This window comes from Nymphalis io, chromosome 22 (assembly GCF_905147045.1).
Source record: "Nymphalis io chromosome 22, ilAglIoxx1.1, whole genome shotgun sequence".
NCBI lineage: Eukaryota > Metazoa > Arthropoda > Insecta > Lepidoptera > Nymphalidae > Nymphalis > Nymphalis io.
Window position 1 is genome coordinate 5,091,953 of NC_065909.1, and position 16,563 is coordinate 5,108,515.

General features: G+C 34.4%; 1 protein-coding gene across 1 annotated transcript in view; it reads left to right on the top strand.

The window, feature by feature from the left end:
- LOC126777153 (zinc finger protein 236-like) overlaps positions 1 to 16,563 on the top strand; it is a 28,057-nt gene that overhangs the window by 5,889 nt on the left and 5,605 nt on the right. Inside the window, exon 2 of the mRNA XM_050500076.1 lies at positions 2,767 to 2,852. Within this exon, the coding sequence (XP_050356033.1) occupies positions 2,795 to 2,852 (58 nt within the window). The 5' untranslated portion in view covers positions 2,767 to 2,794. The remainder of the gene's footprint in view (positions 1 to 2,766; positions 2,853 to 16,563) is intronic.

Genomic DNA, 16,563 nt, shown 5'->3' on the forward strand with positions numbered 1-16,563 from the left:
ATCCCTTAAATCTCCTCAAAATAAAAGAGCCCAGCAGTGGGACATTCACAAGTTGTTACTTTAAGTATTAATCATGTCGCACTACACAGGTAATGCGTAAGAGTTAAATGTTAAATACAAACTTTGATATCTATGATTTCCTTGATCACATTATGAATAATTAAAAAAAAAAAAACAATACCTCTATGCCAGATTTCATGATATACAATCGTCCCAAACGCTTAAGTTAAATAGTGTGAGAAACATAAAAAAAATATAAAGAAAAATAACATTCACTACACATATCAGAAACAGCTCTATTTAAAAAAAATATATATAATTTCATTATGTTCTCGTGGAGACGTAATAATAGGTAAATCTAATATAGCTCACAAAGGCCGCCATCTTGCGATTCGGCCGAGACGCCATATTTGTAAAAAGTAATGACATTTCAATTTAATGGAAAATACACGAAACAATGCGTGATATGGTTCAGCGTAGAAAATAATATAACATATATTAGAGTGCGTTCATAAACTATAAGTTTGGTTCATAGCATTATTACAAATAAACAACTTTGACATTGAATTGACATGATATCATTGAATAATCTATGGTGTCATTGTGGATTCGTAAAAAAAAAAAAATCTTCCTGAATGTTCTTGATATTGTTATCGGAACATTGGAACTAAAATTAAAGTGGACATTAGTGGTACCTAATTATAAATGTAGTAGTAGTAGTAGTAACAGCCTGTAAATGTCCCACTGCTGGGCTAAGGCCTCCTCTCCCTTTTTGAGGAGAAGGTTTGGAGCTTATCCCACCACGCTGCTCCAATGCGGGTTGGTGGAATACACATGTGACAGAATTTCGATGAAATTAGACACATGCAGGTTTCCTCACGTTGTTTTCCTTCACCGAAAAGCACGAGATGAATTATAAACAGAAATTAAGCACATGAAAATTCAGAGGTGCTTACCCGGGTTTGAACCCACGTTCATCGGTTAAGATTCACGCGTTCTTACCACTGGGCCATCTCCACTTCCAATTATAAATGTGTATTATAAAAAAGATATATTAATCAAGAACCGTTTTTAGTGGCTAATATAGTAGAACATTAGCAATCTTTGTTTATCCTACAACAAAGACGACGTAAAAATAATATAGCTGCGTAATAAAGCTATTGTGTCCAGTATACCTGAAAGGATTAAGAGAGATGAAAATATGCCTGAAACACTTGCCTTTCTATTATAAATAACTACCTACCTGTGTTACAACAAATGAATGTATTAAAAAAAATAGGGGACAGGCGTGCAGGTACATTTTTCGCTAACAGAAAGGGAAGCAAAGGAGAAACGCTGCTAGCATTGCAACCATTCCACGCGGTCATGACTTTTACACTAGCTATTTTTGATTTTTATATATTTAAGACTAATGTAATATTTATGTAAATAAATGTATTTATCCTTTAAAATGATATCACCGATCGACCATAAAATAATAACAGCTCTCACTGTTATCGTCAACGCTAAGATAGTAATAAATATTGAATTACGATTCATACACGTTTCTAAGTAACGTAAGGCTTCAAAGGCACCGACGTTCGGTTTTCATTGTCTTTTGTTGGCGTTTTTGCGAAAACTGAGACGGAAAATGTTTGATATATGGAGATTGTATAGAAAATTGTTTGTTATTCTATATCGCCGCTTACATTTTAAAGGTTTCGAACGTTCGATTTTGAATTGTTTTAATGAAATACGGCTACCATGTTTACGTATTTTTATGGACATTTACTGTTTTTATGTTATTAACGTATTGAATAATGTAAAATTTCAGTTCATTCAGATATAAAATAATATATAATAATAAGACTAATTTGAATTACTTTCACATTTATACCTTAAGAAACATCATGAAATAAAAATATAGTTGTATGACAACGTTACGATTTTTGAATATAAGTGAGTCTATCTCATGAAAATAATCAAAATTTCTTAATAATTAAACTAAAATAATTAAAAACATCTAATGCATTTAGATAAAGACTCAGATAGACAAAATGGCGTCCACGAAACGTAAGCTACGATCGCATCGAGTCGCAGGTAGCATGGTGCATTCCAACGCCAGGTTATTAGCACGCATTGTCTCTATAATAGGTCACTCAAAGTGCAGAACATAAGCTGCAACATTATCATACAACACTTAAACGCTTGCTTTTTATTGAGATATTGTATCAATGAAATATATAAATGATTTGAAAAAAATCTATTCGAGAATTTATATTGGCTTGTTACGTAAACGTGTTCTTACGTGTTTGACTTTAAATGTGATCTAATTTAAATAAAGTCATATACGGAAAAGAAATTGATTCATTTGTATTAATAACGTTTGTAATAGAGAACATTTACAGGAAACGAATCGATAAACATAAGGATTTGTGACTCACGCGCCTCTTTGTCTAATAAATCTATTATTGATCACTATTGTGGGTTGGTCACGAGAATTATCAGTCTTATGTTATCACAAGAAGTATTTTGTTAGAGCTTTTCTTTGAATATTTGTACATTTTACCTACTCTGAAGATAGAACTACTTATTTATCCAAATATTCATTTTATTAATTTTAATATTATATATTCATTAATATTAATTTTATTTACTTTAAAACGAGATTTTTTTCTGTGTTGTCTAAGAATAAAATTACTCCTAAGTCATCCTAAATAGAGTTCTCAAGTCTTTGTCATATAGGTCTAAATTAATCATGGAGTATAATATCATTTTGTTCCACAGGCGCCGTCGCGGACGCGCGTCGCGGGCCATGCAGGGAGCCGCCAGTGCATCCGCGCCTCCCGCGGCCGAGCCTCCTGCATCCCAACGTGAGTAACGCCTTTTATATGAAAGTAAAAATTAACTGTTATATTGTAGTATAATATATTTTCGACCTAAATTCCTTAGCTACAATAAAAATATTATCAATTTACAAATAATTGATGCCAGCTGTGTCATTTACTTCCTGAAGTACTAACATCTGTTACGAAACAAAAACAGGATGTAAACAAAGCACCCGTCAATAACCATAAGCCATTTTTGCAATCGACATCTCGTAAGACGACCCGTGCTATCACCACCGTGGTAATTTGAAGACTGACGATAATTTCTGATGGCAACACTTGGCGCGTGCGCGTTATTGGACACCGATATTTGTAACTACCTGCAATAATTTTGTAACCATTGATTAAATTATAAGAAAAACGAATACAATACTGATAATCTAACTAATAGCTTTTCTAACAACGAATTTGTAAAAATCTAGACGATGAAAAACACTATTTTTCATGTAAATATGTCAATAGGTGTTTCTTGAATATATTAAGTTTAACTTTATATAAAGTTTAATTAAGCCTTGAACGATTTTACTGACTTTCGGAATAGTTGAAATAATGAAAACTGATAAATTATTTATTATAAAACAACCAATCAGCTGCCGGGAACGCAGAAAATAAAAACATATTTTCCATACGCCACATGTAATTGATGTGTCATGTTTATTGGCGTTTTATCTTTAAAATTCTCGTTAAAATAAATATGCGATAAAGAATATTGATAATAGTAACAAAGTTTAAAAGAATGATTTAATCTTATACATTTAAGTGAAATCAAGATAATTTTATTGTATACTTATAGCGAAAGGAATCTTATTGGAAAACCTTTTTTATTTATTACGTCGAAAATGAATATATGAAAAGAATTTGAATTTATATTGAAACAGTACTGCAATAATTATAACATATATATTTTAAATGGCCCAGTGGTAAGAACGCGTGAATCTTAACCGATGATCGTGGGTTCAAACCCGGGCAAGCACCACTGAATTTTCATGTGCTCAATTTGTGTTTATAATTCATCTCGTGCTTAACGGTGAAGGAAAACATCGTGAGGAAACCTGCATGTGTCTAATTTCATTGAAATTCTGCCACATGTGTATTCTACCAACCCGCATTGGAGCAACGTGGTGGAATAAGCTCCAAACCTTCTTCTCAAAAGGGAGAGGAGGCCTTAGCCCAGCAGTGGGACATTAACAGGCTGTTACTGTATATTTTAAACTTGTATTAACGTGTGGACTTTAACCGCGATCATGTTTTTTTTTTATTTTGCTCGACATTTCCAGCACCCGTCGTAGTCGTGAGCTGACTGACCGTCTGTTTTTATTTTATATTTTCCTTACACATTTTCTATACTAATATATAATATAATTCAAATAAGATTTCATCATTAACTCGACTCGTTATTCTTACAAGAATACTTCATTAGAAACTCATTAAGACAATCGTCGGAGTTCAGTTTGCTCAGCCGCAGAATCTATCTCTTGGGAGCGCGCAACATCCTTTTGTGTTCACCACACCTGTGTTTACAATATCTCGTACATCGAGGATTACGTGAGCCGTGAAGAAACTTATTGTAAATATGTTTCAATTCAAACATTTATGTATTTTTGTATATAATATAATTTTATATACCTAAACCTAACGATCACAAAGACTGATCCAAATGATGAACTTCGAGAGGAATCGATAAAAAGCCAATGATAACATTAAACTATACACAAAAGACATTAGTTCTCCGAATTTCGAAGGCTAACTGATAAGATGTGGAATGCCCTATATGACAAATACTACAAATGGCGCATTGTAAAATATAACGGTATCTTTTCGTCCAGGCCTATCCGGATCGGCAAATTTGGACAACTGGATAATGATAGCCCGAGATGAGTAAATGCTATTTAATATTTACCTTTCGTCACGTGCGCAATGACGTCACATCCGTTGGATAAGATAGCTTGACTGGAAAATTTCTTTTGAGTATTAGCGACTGGTTTGAGCTGGTGAAATACAAAGATAATTTATATGTGGTAGAGCTTTGTGCGAGCTCGTCTAGGTAAGTACCACCCACTCATCAGATATTCTACCGCAAAACACCAGTACTTGGTATTGTTGTGTTCCGGTTTGAAGGGTGAGCGAGCCAGTGTAATTACAGGCACAAGGGACATAATATCTTAGTTTCCAAGGTTGGTGGCGCATTGGTGATGTAAGCGATGGTTAACATTTCTTACAATGCCAATGTCTATGGGCGTTGGTGACCACTTACCATCAGGTGGCCCATATGTTCGTACGCCTTCCTATTCTATATAAAAAAAGAATAAGACGGCTCATGCAGTGGAAATATGATTTTCATTATAAGGGTAATCTATATATGCGACAACACCAACAATTACAAAAGGTACAGGAATAAGCTCCAAACCTTCTCCTCAAAAAGTGAGAGGCCTTAGCCCAGCAGCAGTTTCTTAGAATATAGTCAACATAGTTAAATCCAACAGAATAATTTTCAATTTAAATTAAATGTCGTTGACGACTATAATTTTATCCCTTTTGATTCTTGACTTCATTCCATGGGTTCTAGGGAATAAATTAAAGTTTAGTTGAACCGTGAAAGGTAAACAACCTCCTCCACACGTGTACCTGAAGTTAATGTACGGGATACGTGTGGAGTTTGTTAATGTGTCACCGAATTGAACTTATCTTAAACGCTTCGGGTACCTTAATGGCGTACCCTTTGGTTAACAATTCAAAGAGAAATTCTATTTTAAGCGTGAACGCAATACTTGAATCGGAATGTAATACTAATCTACAATTAACATTTTCTCGTATTAAAATGTTTGAATTATTATTTATGATCACAGAAAAGGTATACAGAAGAAATAAATTTTTAAATACAAAATTTTATTCATAAAAATATTTCTACAAAAATCCTTCTTGAAATGATATATGTAATAAATAAACTTATTGCCAATATAAAAGTAAAATAGTGTAAAATATCAATATTAATTACTAGTCGACCGCGTGTTGAGGGGCAGGTGGAAAATAATAAAATGAGTTCAAGCTTGGTTCATACTAATAATTTCATCTAAAACAGTTCTGTGATAAAAGCGTGACACACAAACAGACACAGTTACATTCGCATCTATAATATTATTATAGATTATATGATTTCTATAAGTAATACAATTTAACCTCGTAGTGTCAGAGAGTATAAAAAATATGGTATCTAGGGGCTATTTGATACAATCGATACTACTAACGCCATCTATTGGACTGTGTGCGCACTAACAATCAGCTCATATAAGAATGAGATTACCTTTCCATTTAGTTAATGATTCTCAAATAACCAATACAACTGATTATTAAGATTAAATTCTATTATAATTTAGTAGATTTTATCTAATTATTATTAAAATTAAATTTCTTCTGAATACTAATATGATCAGGCATAAGACAGACCTCAACTTGTCACGTGATCACGACTGTACTGATTCAATCGTAATGTTCGACATGGTAATCATCCATAGGACCCTGGATACGACGGATATATGCGAAAAGTAAATTTGACAAAGGTCGCGGGTGCGGCTTTTATATAATTTGATTTCTCAGGTTGTCAAGAATGATTATCTAACTTTACATTAAAGCACAACGTAAACGCAAGTATGTCGAAAGCATAGTTCACTTTAAATGATGTAGTTTTCATACATAATTCTTATCTATACGCTATAATAATATTATAGAGAGAATAATTTGATTTTTTGTATGCTTATTTGTAATGAATAAACTTACTATACTTAAACCGATCTTAAAAGTTTTTCATCTATAGAAAGCTACATTATAAGCGAGTGACATAGACATATATATATACATATAGACATATATATATTCTCAACCCTATCGCAAAGTAATAATTACAAACTCATTTGTAAAAATTACAAATGAGTTTCATATATATATATTTGCATTTTAATGCAAATGAAAATTGCAATAATGTAACGCAAGGTATCAAAATGATCCCATAAAATATCTACTAAGAAACATAATTGATCAACCCTGACGAAGTCGGAGCGGGCCACTAACAAGACCGAGTAAATATACTTATTAATATATTATAATAATTTAGACTAATATCCGTTATTTTTCATTGTTTTCTACGAACTTTCTCGAAACATTCCAAGATTGAATGTGAAACGTGTTCCGTCGTCCTAATAACCGTACCTCTATTTTCATTCAGGGCTCGCTTGATAAATATAATCATAACCAGGAGCAAAGAAACCGTTAAATTGTCGCGGAAGACGCGATCCTGACTTGCATTCGTTATACCTTCACAAAATGGCCGCGCCTTGCATCAGGATCATTCAAGATAGCCCGTTTTGAAAATCGAACGAATACTTTTTAATTAAATACAAATGAGTTTCATATAAATACATAGCGGTGGTTACATAAATGTTTTCATGTAGTTTAAATAAGCGGTACGCCTACCATATTAAATTTCACTCGCAAATTGAATCGTATTACACGAGGCTGTCCAACGAACGCAAATTATCAATTTCTAGACAATAGCCATGTTACTGTCACATATCGGACCTCTTTATTTCTAACGTCTTTCGAATACCGACGTTATCTCTATACGGATAAGAGACAAAATCGTTTATATAATATTTTTTGAAATCTTCACCGGTCGGTAATTGTCAATGGCGACACCATAAATGAGGGCTTAAGATACACGGTGTAATTCAGTACCGTTGAGCTCATTGGAGTGTGGCAGAAAGCGGTATCGGCGACGTCCCAACCATATCAATCAAATTATAATATGCGATGTCGTGACCGTTAGACGAAATTGACCGCCTTATTACATTGCGATAGGGTTGAGAATTGTATGAAATAATCGTTAAAGGATGATATTGCCTGGATGGTGATAGGACGATTTAAATTCCGTATAAGCGGGAAGGAGGAAGTCACGGCGCAAGCATGTATGTCACACATTTTCTCCGTATATGAACTTGAGTGAACTCGACGGAGAATTTGATAGTTGTTGGATTGGTGACTTTTTATGTCTCCGTATCCCATGATGTGACCACAGAGCTAAGGGTGTTTCTAAACTATCCAGGGAAATAATTACATCTTGCCACTATCATGATTTCGGAAGTACGTTTATGACCTTTACAAGAAATATTCGCAAGAATATTTAAATATAGTGAAAATAAACTTAGTAGAACCGTCCCTTAAGTATACAAGTAAAATACTCTACTTATAGAGTCATAAAAATTTATCCTGTACTGTAATGTTTTTTATTTCGGAGTCTAATAAAAAATGTTCACTTTTAATAATATATTGGCCGAATAACGCAATTATGTATTTTTATTTTGCACCGATTATATTGCTTGTAAGTTTTCATCGAACGCCTCCGAATCTGCATTACAAGATAATTCCTCGAAATGTGACAAATTTCGACATTTCGCCACTAAACGCGCAATTTCCGCGTACAACAATTACTTACGTTGCGTAAAGGGTTCACACCGTCACACCGTGACACCGTGAAGATCTTTTGTTTATGGAACTAATAATATTATTAAGAAACGCTTCCCGACGAATTAAACTTTTTTCATCGGTGTATCAATCAAGGTAGTAGTTATTGGTATTTCGTTTAAATGGATATATTTTTCAATCTGGCAACATTCTTTCGACTTCATAAAGTTCATAACAAAAAGCTCAGATTTATTATATTATTTTTGCATTAAATGTTAAATGCATGGAGTTTTCATCCAATATAATTATAAATCCACTGCTGGTCATAGACATAGAAGGTGCGCCAAAGCCTTCGGTTCTCCGTGTGTCCCAGTGGGTACTTCACCACCCTAACATGTGGCCGAATAGTTATTAATAAAATATTTATATAAATAATTAAAAAGCGTTACAAAACATTGTAAAAAGCAAGCGTCGACCAACGCATCAGATTACTTCATGAGATTGCGTGATACGATAATTTCTTAGAAATACGGACACAAAACGTACATCGATCATTTAATTGATTATATTTGAACTTCGTACGCGATCGCTTTATTTATAAAATGAGAGCAATTTTATAAATTCATAAACAACTGACATATTTGTCATTTTATAGTTACTAATTATTGCGTCGATTCTATTGTAAATTTGCATAGAGAAGGACGTAAAATATCGCTTTCTTACTCTCGTGTGTAAGTTTAAATAACATCAAATCTTTATCCTCTGATACTTCTTTAGGTAGATCAAATATGTTCTTGTAATAAGTGAATATAAAGTAATTAAAATAAAAAAAATATATTAATTTATCCCTCCCCAAAATTGCATCATTAACGTTTCACCGTTACACACAAACGTTGCACACAAAATCGAGTAAAAAAAAATTACATCAAAAATATATACACGTAAAAATAAATTGTTGAAATAGTCTCAATTATATATAAATAAATTTTTAAACAAGCGTATGAATTCGTTACATTAGGTAATTCGATCGTTTCTCGTAACCGGATGTTTTTATCTAAACCTCTGAAAACGGATACTTAGTTTTGCGACGTAATTGATGATAACGTAAGAAATTATTACTTAGGTATGACACGTTGACGAAAAACGAAACTACAAGGAGTTTTATACGATTTTATTTAATAATCATCTCAAACTACATACATATAAGTACATATATCAATTAAATATTTTAAAGATTCTTTTTATTGCTAATAATTTATAATCAACTATTACATACAAGCTTAGTATAATTTTAAAACTAAAGACATATTCTTACTGACTAATAATATCAGGAATTACGAGTATAGTCAATATATATATCCACGCGTAGTTTTGTTATGTAATCAGGTTTAACTTTCAACTCTTCTTCCAGCCCAGTGACGTATAGTATACATATGCCAATAAAAAAATAAACAGGGTACTTCATACCACCTTTCTCATATAAAAATACTAGCCATACTCCAACATACAGCCAACTCAGTATATGCATCGGTACAAATATTCTTAATTATTTTTTTAATTTTTAATTTTTTAATTAACTGGCTTGAGATTCAACTTCTCGTCTTCCCGCCCAATGACACATAATACATATAACGGAGCATTATACACTGGCCTCCAAAAAAATCGACCCACCTTCATTTTTTGTAAAAAAAGCTATCGTATGGTTTTAAACTACCACATATTTATATTTTTAAGATTGATAATGAAAAAATGCAATTGTAGGATTATACAAAAACAAAAATAGTGCGCAAAAAATAGGTTTTTAGGTAAATATGTGACAAAACACGAAAAAACAAAATTTTACGCAATTTTATTTTTTTGTGTACAAAACGATTATGCCGTTTGCTTTTAAATTTGGGTGCCTAAATCTTACTTTAATAGGGAGTGTTTCCTCCTCTTGACCTAATCACTGCCTGCATACGCCTATTAAGTGACCTGATTAGCTTTTTAATGTCTTCCTGTGGGGTCCGTTGCCATTCTTCAGTTAGGGCAGCTTCCAGTTGATTCAGGATTTCTGGAATTGGATTTCGTGCTCGAACCGTACGTTTTAGCTGGTCCCAGAGGTGCTCTATCGGGTTTAAGTCCGGACTATTGGCTGGCCACTGCATAACTGGAATTTCGACTTCCTTGAGATAGTCTTTAACAATTCTAGCGACGTGAGGTCGTGCGTCGTCGTGCATAAGTTGGAAATTATTCCCAATATATCCAGCGTAAGGCATCACATGAGGCTCCAGAATGTCCGTTATGTAAGTTTCAGCATTAACAGCACGATTACGGAAAAAAACCAGCTCTGTGCGCCCCGTCAAAGAAATACCTCCCCAAAACATTGTAGAGCCTCCACCAAATCGGACTGTTTCTCGAATGCAACACTGAGGGTAGCGTTCTCCTGGCCTTCGCATGACGTTACGTCGTCCATCAGAGCCTACTAGAGACATTCGGCTTTCATCACTGAACAATACTGTCTCCCATTGGTCCAGTGTCCAATCGACGTGCTGCCAGCAAATTGTAGTCTTGCTTGTCGATGGGATGCTGTGAGTTTTGGTCCTGTTGCTGGCTTGTGAGGGGTTAAGTTTTGCTCTCGAAGTCTTCTTCTTACAGTATTTTCACTCACAGACACTCCACGACTTTCTCGGAGTCTACCTTGAACGTCAACAGCCGAAAGATGTCGGTTTCTTAAAGACGTCAAACCAATAAAACGGTCATCGGTCGGGTTCGTGACACGCCCCCTGCCAGATCCTGGTCTCCGGCGATACTCCCTAGTCTCCAAGTAGCGTTTGTACACTCTTCGCACCGCTGAACGACTTAATTTTAGTGTTCTAGCCACATTTCGCTGACTTAACCCCTCATGAATAAGAGCTACGACTTGAGCAGCTTCTGCTTCAGTAGTATCCATTTTTTATGTTTAAACTTATTAAAATTATTGTTTCAACAAAGTTTCATACACTTAATCAATAATAAACATCGAACCGAGATGACTCCGCGTTAAGAACTGGAAATAAACTAACCATGCACTTTGTGCACAAAGTAACGTTTTCTTATCAATACTTTAAAAATATTCCAAATATCCTCAATAACACTTACAACTCCTCCAAATCAATATCAAGTGGGTAATAAAATGTTAAATGTATGTCCCATAAGTAAAACAATCCACCTAGGTCGTCGCATAGTCAAGATAACAACTTTGTAAGTAAAAAAATACGGGTGGGTCGATTTTTTTGGCGGCCAGTGTATAATGCATCCTGATTATATTTTGATTTCATATATATTATATCATTCATATATATAAAAACACTAGCCAAATATACACTTTGATACAACTGTTCTAAATTCTTTTTTCAAATTCTTTTTTTTTTTTTTAATTATTAGGATGACAACGGCACTCAACACGTTATAATAACATATATGATTATCCTTGTACACGCAATACTATTTCTCTCTATAAAAATTATCAAACTATATGTTAAATATATAGTAACAGTAAGTACATTATAATTAGATGACGCCCTCGCATAATAAATCCCAAATACACTATACATGAGTCATGTTGACGTCATACATTTATTATAATATTATAATAAATTGTTGCTAATTATATCAAACTATCTATCCCGGGTTAGCTCGGGTAACATAGTGGTCTAATTAAAACGCTCAAATTGAAGGACTAACAAAGAAAAATTCCTTTTTTTTCGGCAAGTAACCTTCTCAAAAATACCTACTAAAGTTTCATCATAATCGGATCAATTGGTTAGGAACGGATAAAGGGCAAAAATACAAACAGTTAGTTCTATTTATATAGAGACCAGTTTCCGCCCGCGGCTTTGCCACCTATGGAGCTAGTTAAATCATCGGGGTTTTCCGTTAATGTTTCTTAGTATCACACCGAATAAAAATTGGCGGGGTTTACTTACGAACTGATGACGCTGCGATCACAAACTAATTCTATTTATAGAGATCAAAATGATACATATTATTGTCTAAATTGATGCTATAAGGGCCAATATTGATAGCCATTACATAACAGTTTCTAACCGTGTCTAAGGAGGAGCGGTTAGGTTTTTGTATATCATACATATGTAGTAACATATGTAGCGTAATGATATGACAAGCGTGATTTCAAGTCATTTTTCGAACATATTTGCGGGTGCGGCTTTGTTGGCTATTGTATATAGATACCTCTATATATATGATTAACGACGATTCACGAGGTTAAAGTGGAGATGGGCTGGACACTTGGCCAGACGAGAAGACGGAAGGTGGACTAAAGTCGTCACGGAGTGGTGGCCTAGAGAAGCAAAAGGGCCAGTGGGCAGACCACCCGCCCGATGGTCAGACGATTTTAGGAAGATGGCGGGTGCTCAATGCGACTAGCACAGGACCGGGAGAACTGGCGCGCCTGTGAGGAGGCCTATGTCCAGTAGTGGATTAATGTGGGCTGAATATGATGATGATGATATATTTGATTATAGTGAGAGGAAAAAACCGAATTTGTAATAATGTAGGTACGACTCGATCATGATTTCATCTCGTGGTAAAGTGGTACAGGAAAATATCAAAACACCAGCTCGCATTGTACCACCGTGGATTGAACTCTAAATCTCCTAAAAAGGAGCCACTTTGTCCAACAGTAGGATACAAAAAGAAATAATGGCATTTTGGATGAAAATTACGGTGCGTTTGCATGAGACATATAGCCAAACCAATTAGAATATTTTCTATTCTAATTAGAGACAATCATCTTCATTGGATTCTCCTCAAGTAATTTTTAAAGCCAATCCATTAAAGTAGAACTATTTGTACGGCTATGTGTAAATTAAGTTGAAATTTCAATTATAATATCTTATGGCTTAATATCTTGGCCTCGTGTACATCATTAGAATCACCACTTAAGGAAAACCACTCGTCTAAAAAATACATTTTAAAATACACTTAGATATTTAACATATTAATCAAATTATGACGTCATAACAATACTATGTACACTACTATAGAAATAAAATACATAGATACTACATAGATACAAGTACATAGATATTATTAAATCACAACGAAAGATATATAATGAAAGTAAATATTAGATAAAGCTGATAAAACGTTTGCTTTAAAAAATCTTTATCAGAAGAGACTGTAATAGTTTTTCCCCCCAGAGAAAACTAGAATAACCAATAGGAGTGTATTGGCTATATTTGTTCTTTTTTTTTTAACGCTGAAAAAACGCGTTAGCATTATGCGTTTCCCCCACGGGAACAGTGGAGGGTTATGTGGGGCTCGCTGGTGTCCAAGGCGCCGAGTGCGCCCCGAACATCGGAATACCCACAATAAAGCCAGCACCCTTTCCGTCTTAGCGAGGAGCAACACGGGATCGCTTGCGCATGCTACCGTGACGGTCTAACGGCCGACCCGCCTATGCGGGCCTTATTTTAGTTCTCTTCCCTCAACTACGACAAAAGGCTTAAAGAGATATATTTAATTTAAAAAAAAAATCAGTAAATAATAATTTTTCCGTACCAATAATAACTACGTGCATTTCACATCATTCAAATTTGCCGGCTATTAGGAAATAGGGCATTTCAGCTACGGTAATCTGGGTAGCCAAGACAAGTGCGCAGGATAATTGACAGTGCACTAAAACTTATTGTATAATGCATCGTGACCGGCACCAAAAATGTGTGCAAAATTTCAATCTAATCGGTTAGAACTGATTTAAAATTCAGTTGCAAAATTTAACAAACACTCACAAATTATGTTTTTACATTACTTTACATCGCCACTGAGCCAATAATTGGCAAACAATATGTTATTTCCCTTGTACCTTTAGGTACACTGGCTCACTTACTCTTCAAAGAGTTTTTACAATTGCGTCGTGAGATAGCAGCACTGAGCGCTTTCTATCGACTGTATCACGGCGAGTGCTCTGTGGAATTATTCTCTCTAATTCCTGCTTCCCCCTTCCTTCTTAAGTCCACGCGAGCTGGTTCTCGATGTCACCGCCTAACTGTGACATCAATTCCATCGCGAACAAAGAAATTTGGCAACTCCTTTCTTTGTCGCACTTCCAAAAAATGGAATTCCTTACCAGCTCACGTGTTCCCCTCCTCTTACAACCCGGGTTCCTTCAAACGAGGCGTGAAGAGGCATCTTGCGGGCCGGCAAGGCGAAGGCGGCTAGTGCAGAACGTTTTTCCCGTCTGTACTGGCCGTCGTCGCGTTTGGACTCTACTACCACTTACCAACAGGTGGAGTAGAGTCATTTGCCCTCCCGGCGAATATAAAAAAAAAAAAAAAAACCATGACAATATTAAATAATGCAGCTTGGCCCTAGAATATATGACGAGTGGATGCTATGTACCCAGAAGGGCTTGCACAAAGCCCACTAAATATGTCTAATAAAAGCTTGTACCTAGTAGCCACGTCCAAGATTTATACTTATTTAACGATTTAATGTAATAAGGGTGACCTAAATATACCTAATTTCTGTTTAATTTAAAAGCAGTGACGTCACACCCCTTTTATCGTACTTGACAAAGGAAGGAAACGCCCTTTACAATAGTTTTTACGAACTTAGACGCGTTTTTGCCATGAGTGCGCTTTCTACAACTTGCAGTTAAATGATTCTGTTATGTACAATTCTAAAATGTTCAACCAAAAAATATTTATTGTAATCTATCTATATAAAAAAAAATCTTTGTATGATTGTTCAATATAAATATTTTATCACCCATATTATACCCGTACGAAGCCGAGACGGGTAGCCATTATACTGCAAATATATATAATAATAAATATATAAAGAATACAATAATCTTCAGTATAAAAGATCACAAAGAGGCGTTCTTATCGCTCAAAGGCCGTTCTCTTCCAGACAACCTTTGAATAGGGCACGTGAAATTTAATTAAGCGTAAAATACGTACATATGTTCAATTATATAATAATAAATACACCAAATATGATATATTTATATGATACAGACGTTAGGGAAAATGGGTCATGGTAGTTCATTCGTCATTATAACGAACACTATTTCGGAGTGCAGAATACTAAAAGAAATTCAATGATTTTTACCAAACAATTTACATGCATAAACTTTGTACAGTATTTATCTTTTTAACATTCTATGGATATTATATTTATACGACTTGTCTATAAATGTTTTCTTCATACTAAGCTTTAGCGTTAGAATCGCCATTAGAAATACAATTTACCTATTCAGTCGTGGCACATAGCTATTATACATAGAACGGTTGCGATGTAGATGACAGTATTGATTTTTCTCCAGCCAACCAGAGGCCGACGAAAACACCTCACTCTAACGCGATCAAATGAACCATCGCAGCCGCGCCGAGAAATGCTTTGTTTGTACATATATATTCAAGCTATAGCTACTCCACAAATATATTGTGGAGTAGCATTTGAAAAGCTAATTAATACATCTACAAAAATAAATGAGAAAACGTATTTTTTGTAATGCTTAATTGAAAAAAATACTAAACTATTAAAGTTTATATAAATATAATACCTGTACCAGATGCAGCGCGTTTTGTAGATTTTCGGATATATATTATATTGTTGGTAGCTGTTATTCGCAGTTCACTCGGAATTTAGACTACTGACATGAGAAGCGAAGTATTCACTTTCTTGTCTTATATAAAATACATATCTATATATTTGTTCCTATGACGTGGCTGATTAGATCATCTTATAGTTCTCACAAATTACTTTTATAGTTCAGAAATCAATAGTGCTGTATTTCAAATGTTTAAAATAATAACAGAAAATTCTTAGTTTTTAAGTTTTTTATGTATAATTACTAATAATGTGTGCCAAATAAATTGAGCTTAACGTATCGTACTTTTAGGCATTGACCCATAATGAGATGACCAAGATGTACACGGGTGCGACTATCCATCAGACCAGTAGTATGTATATATGTATATATATATATGACGTTTTTTTGCGAGTAATTAATCAATGTTTAAAGAACATTTAGGCAAAATCATTGTTGAAACAAATCTCTAAAGGGATCGCTGGCCGTCCTTTTACAGTTTTTGATACGTGCCTGACGTTTGCCATCTTTAAGACAATAGGTGACTGATTCACTCAAGAACTTTGCGGTTATGGCACAGGTCACATTGCTATAGAATAATCGCTTCTAACAAAACATAGCGTTATATCGCATTATAGCAGACATTGATGCTATTGATTAATA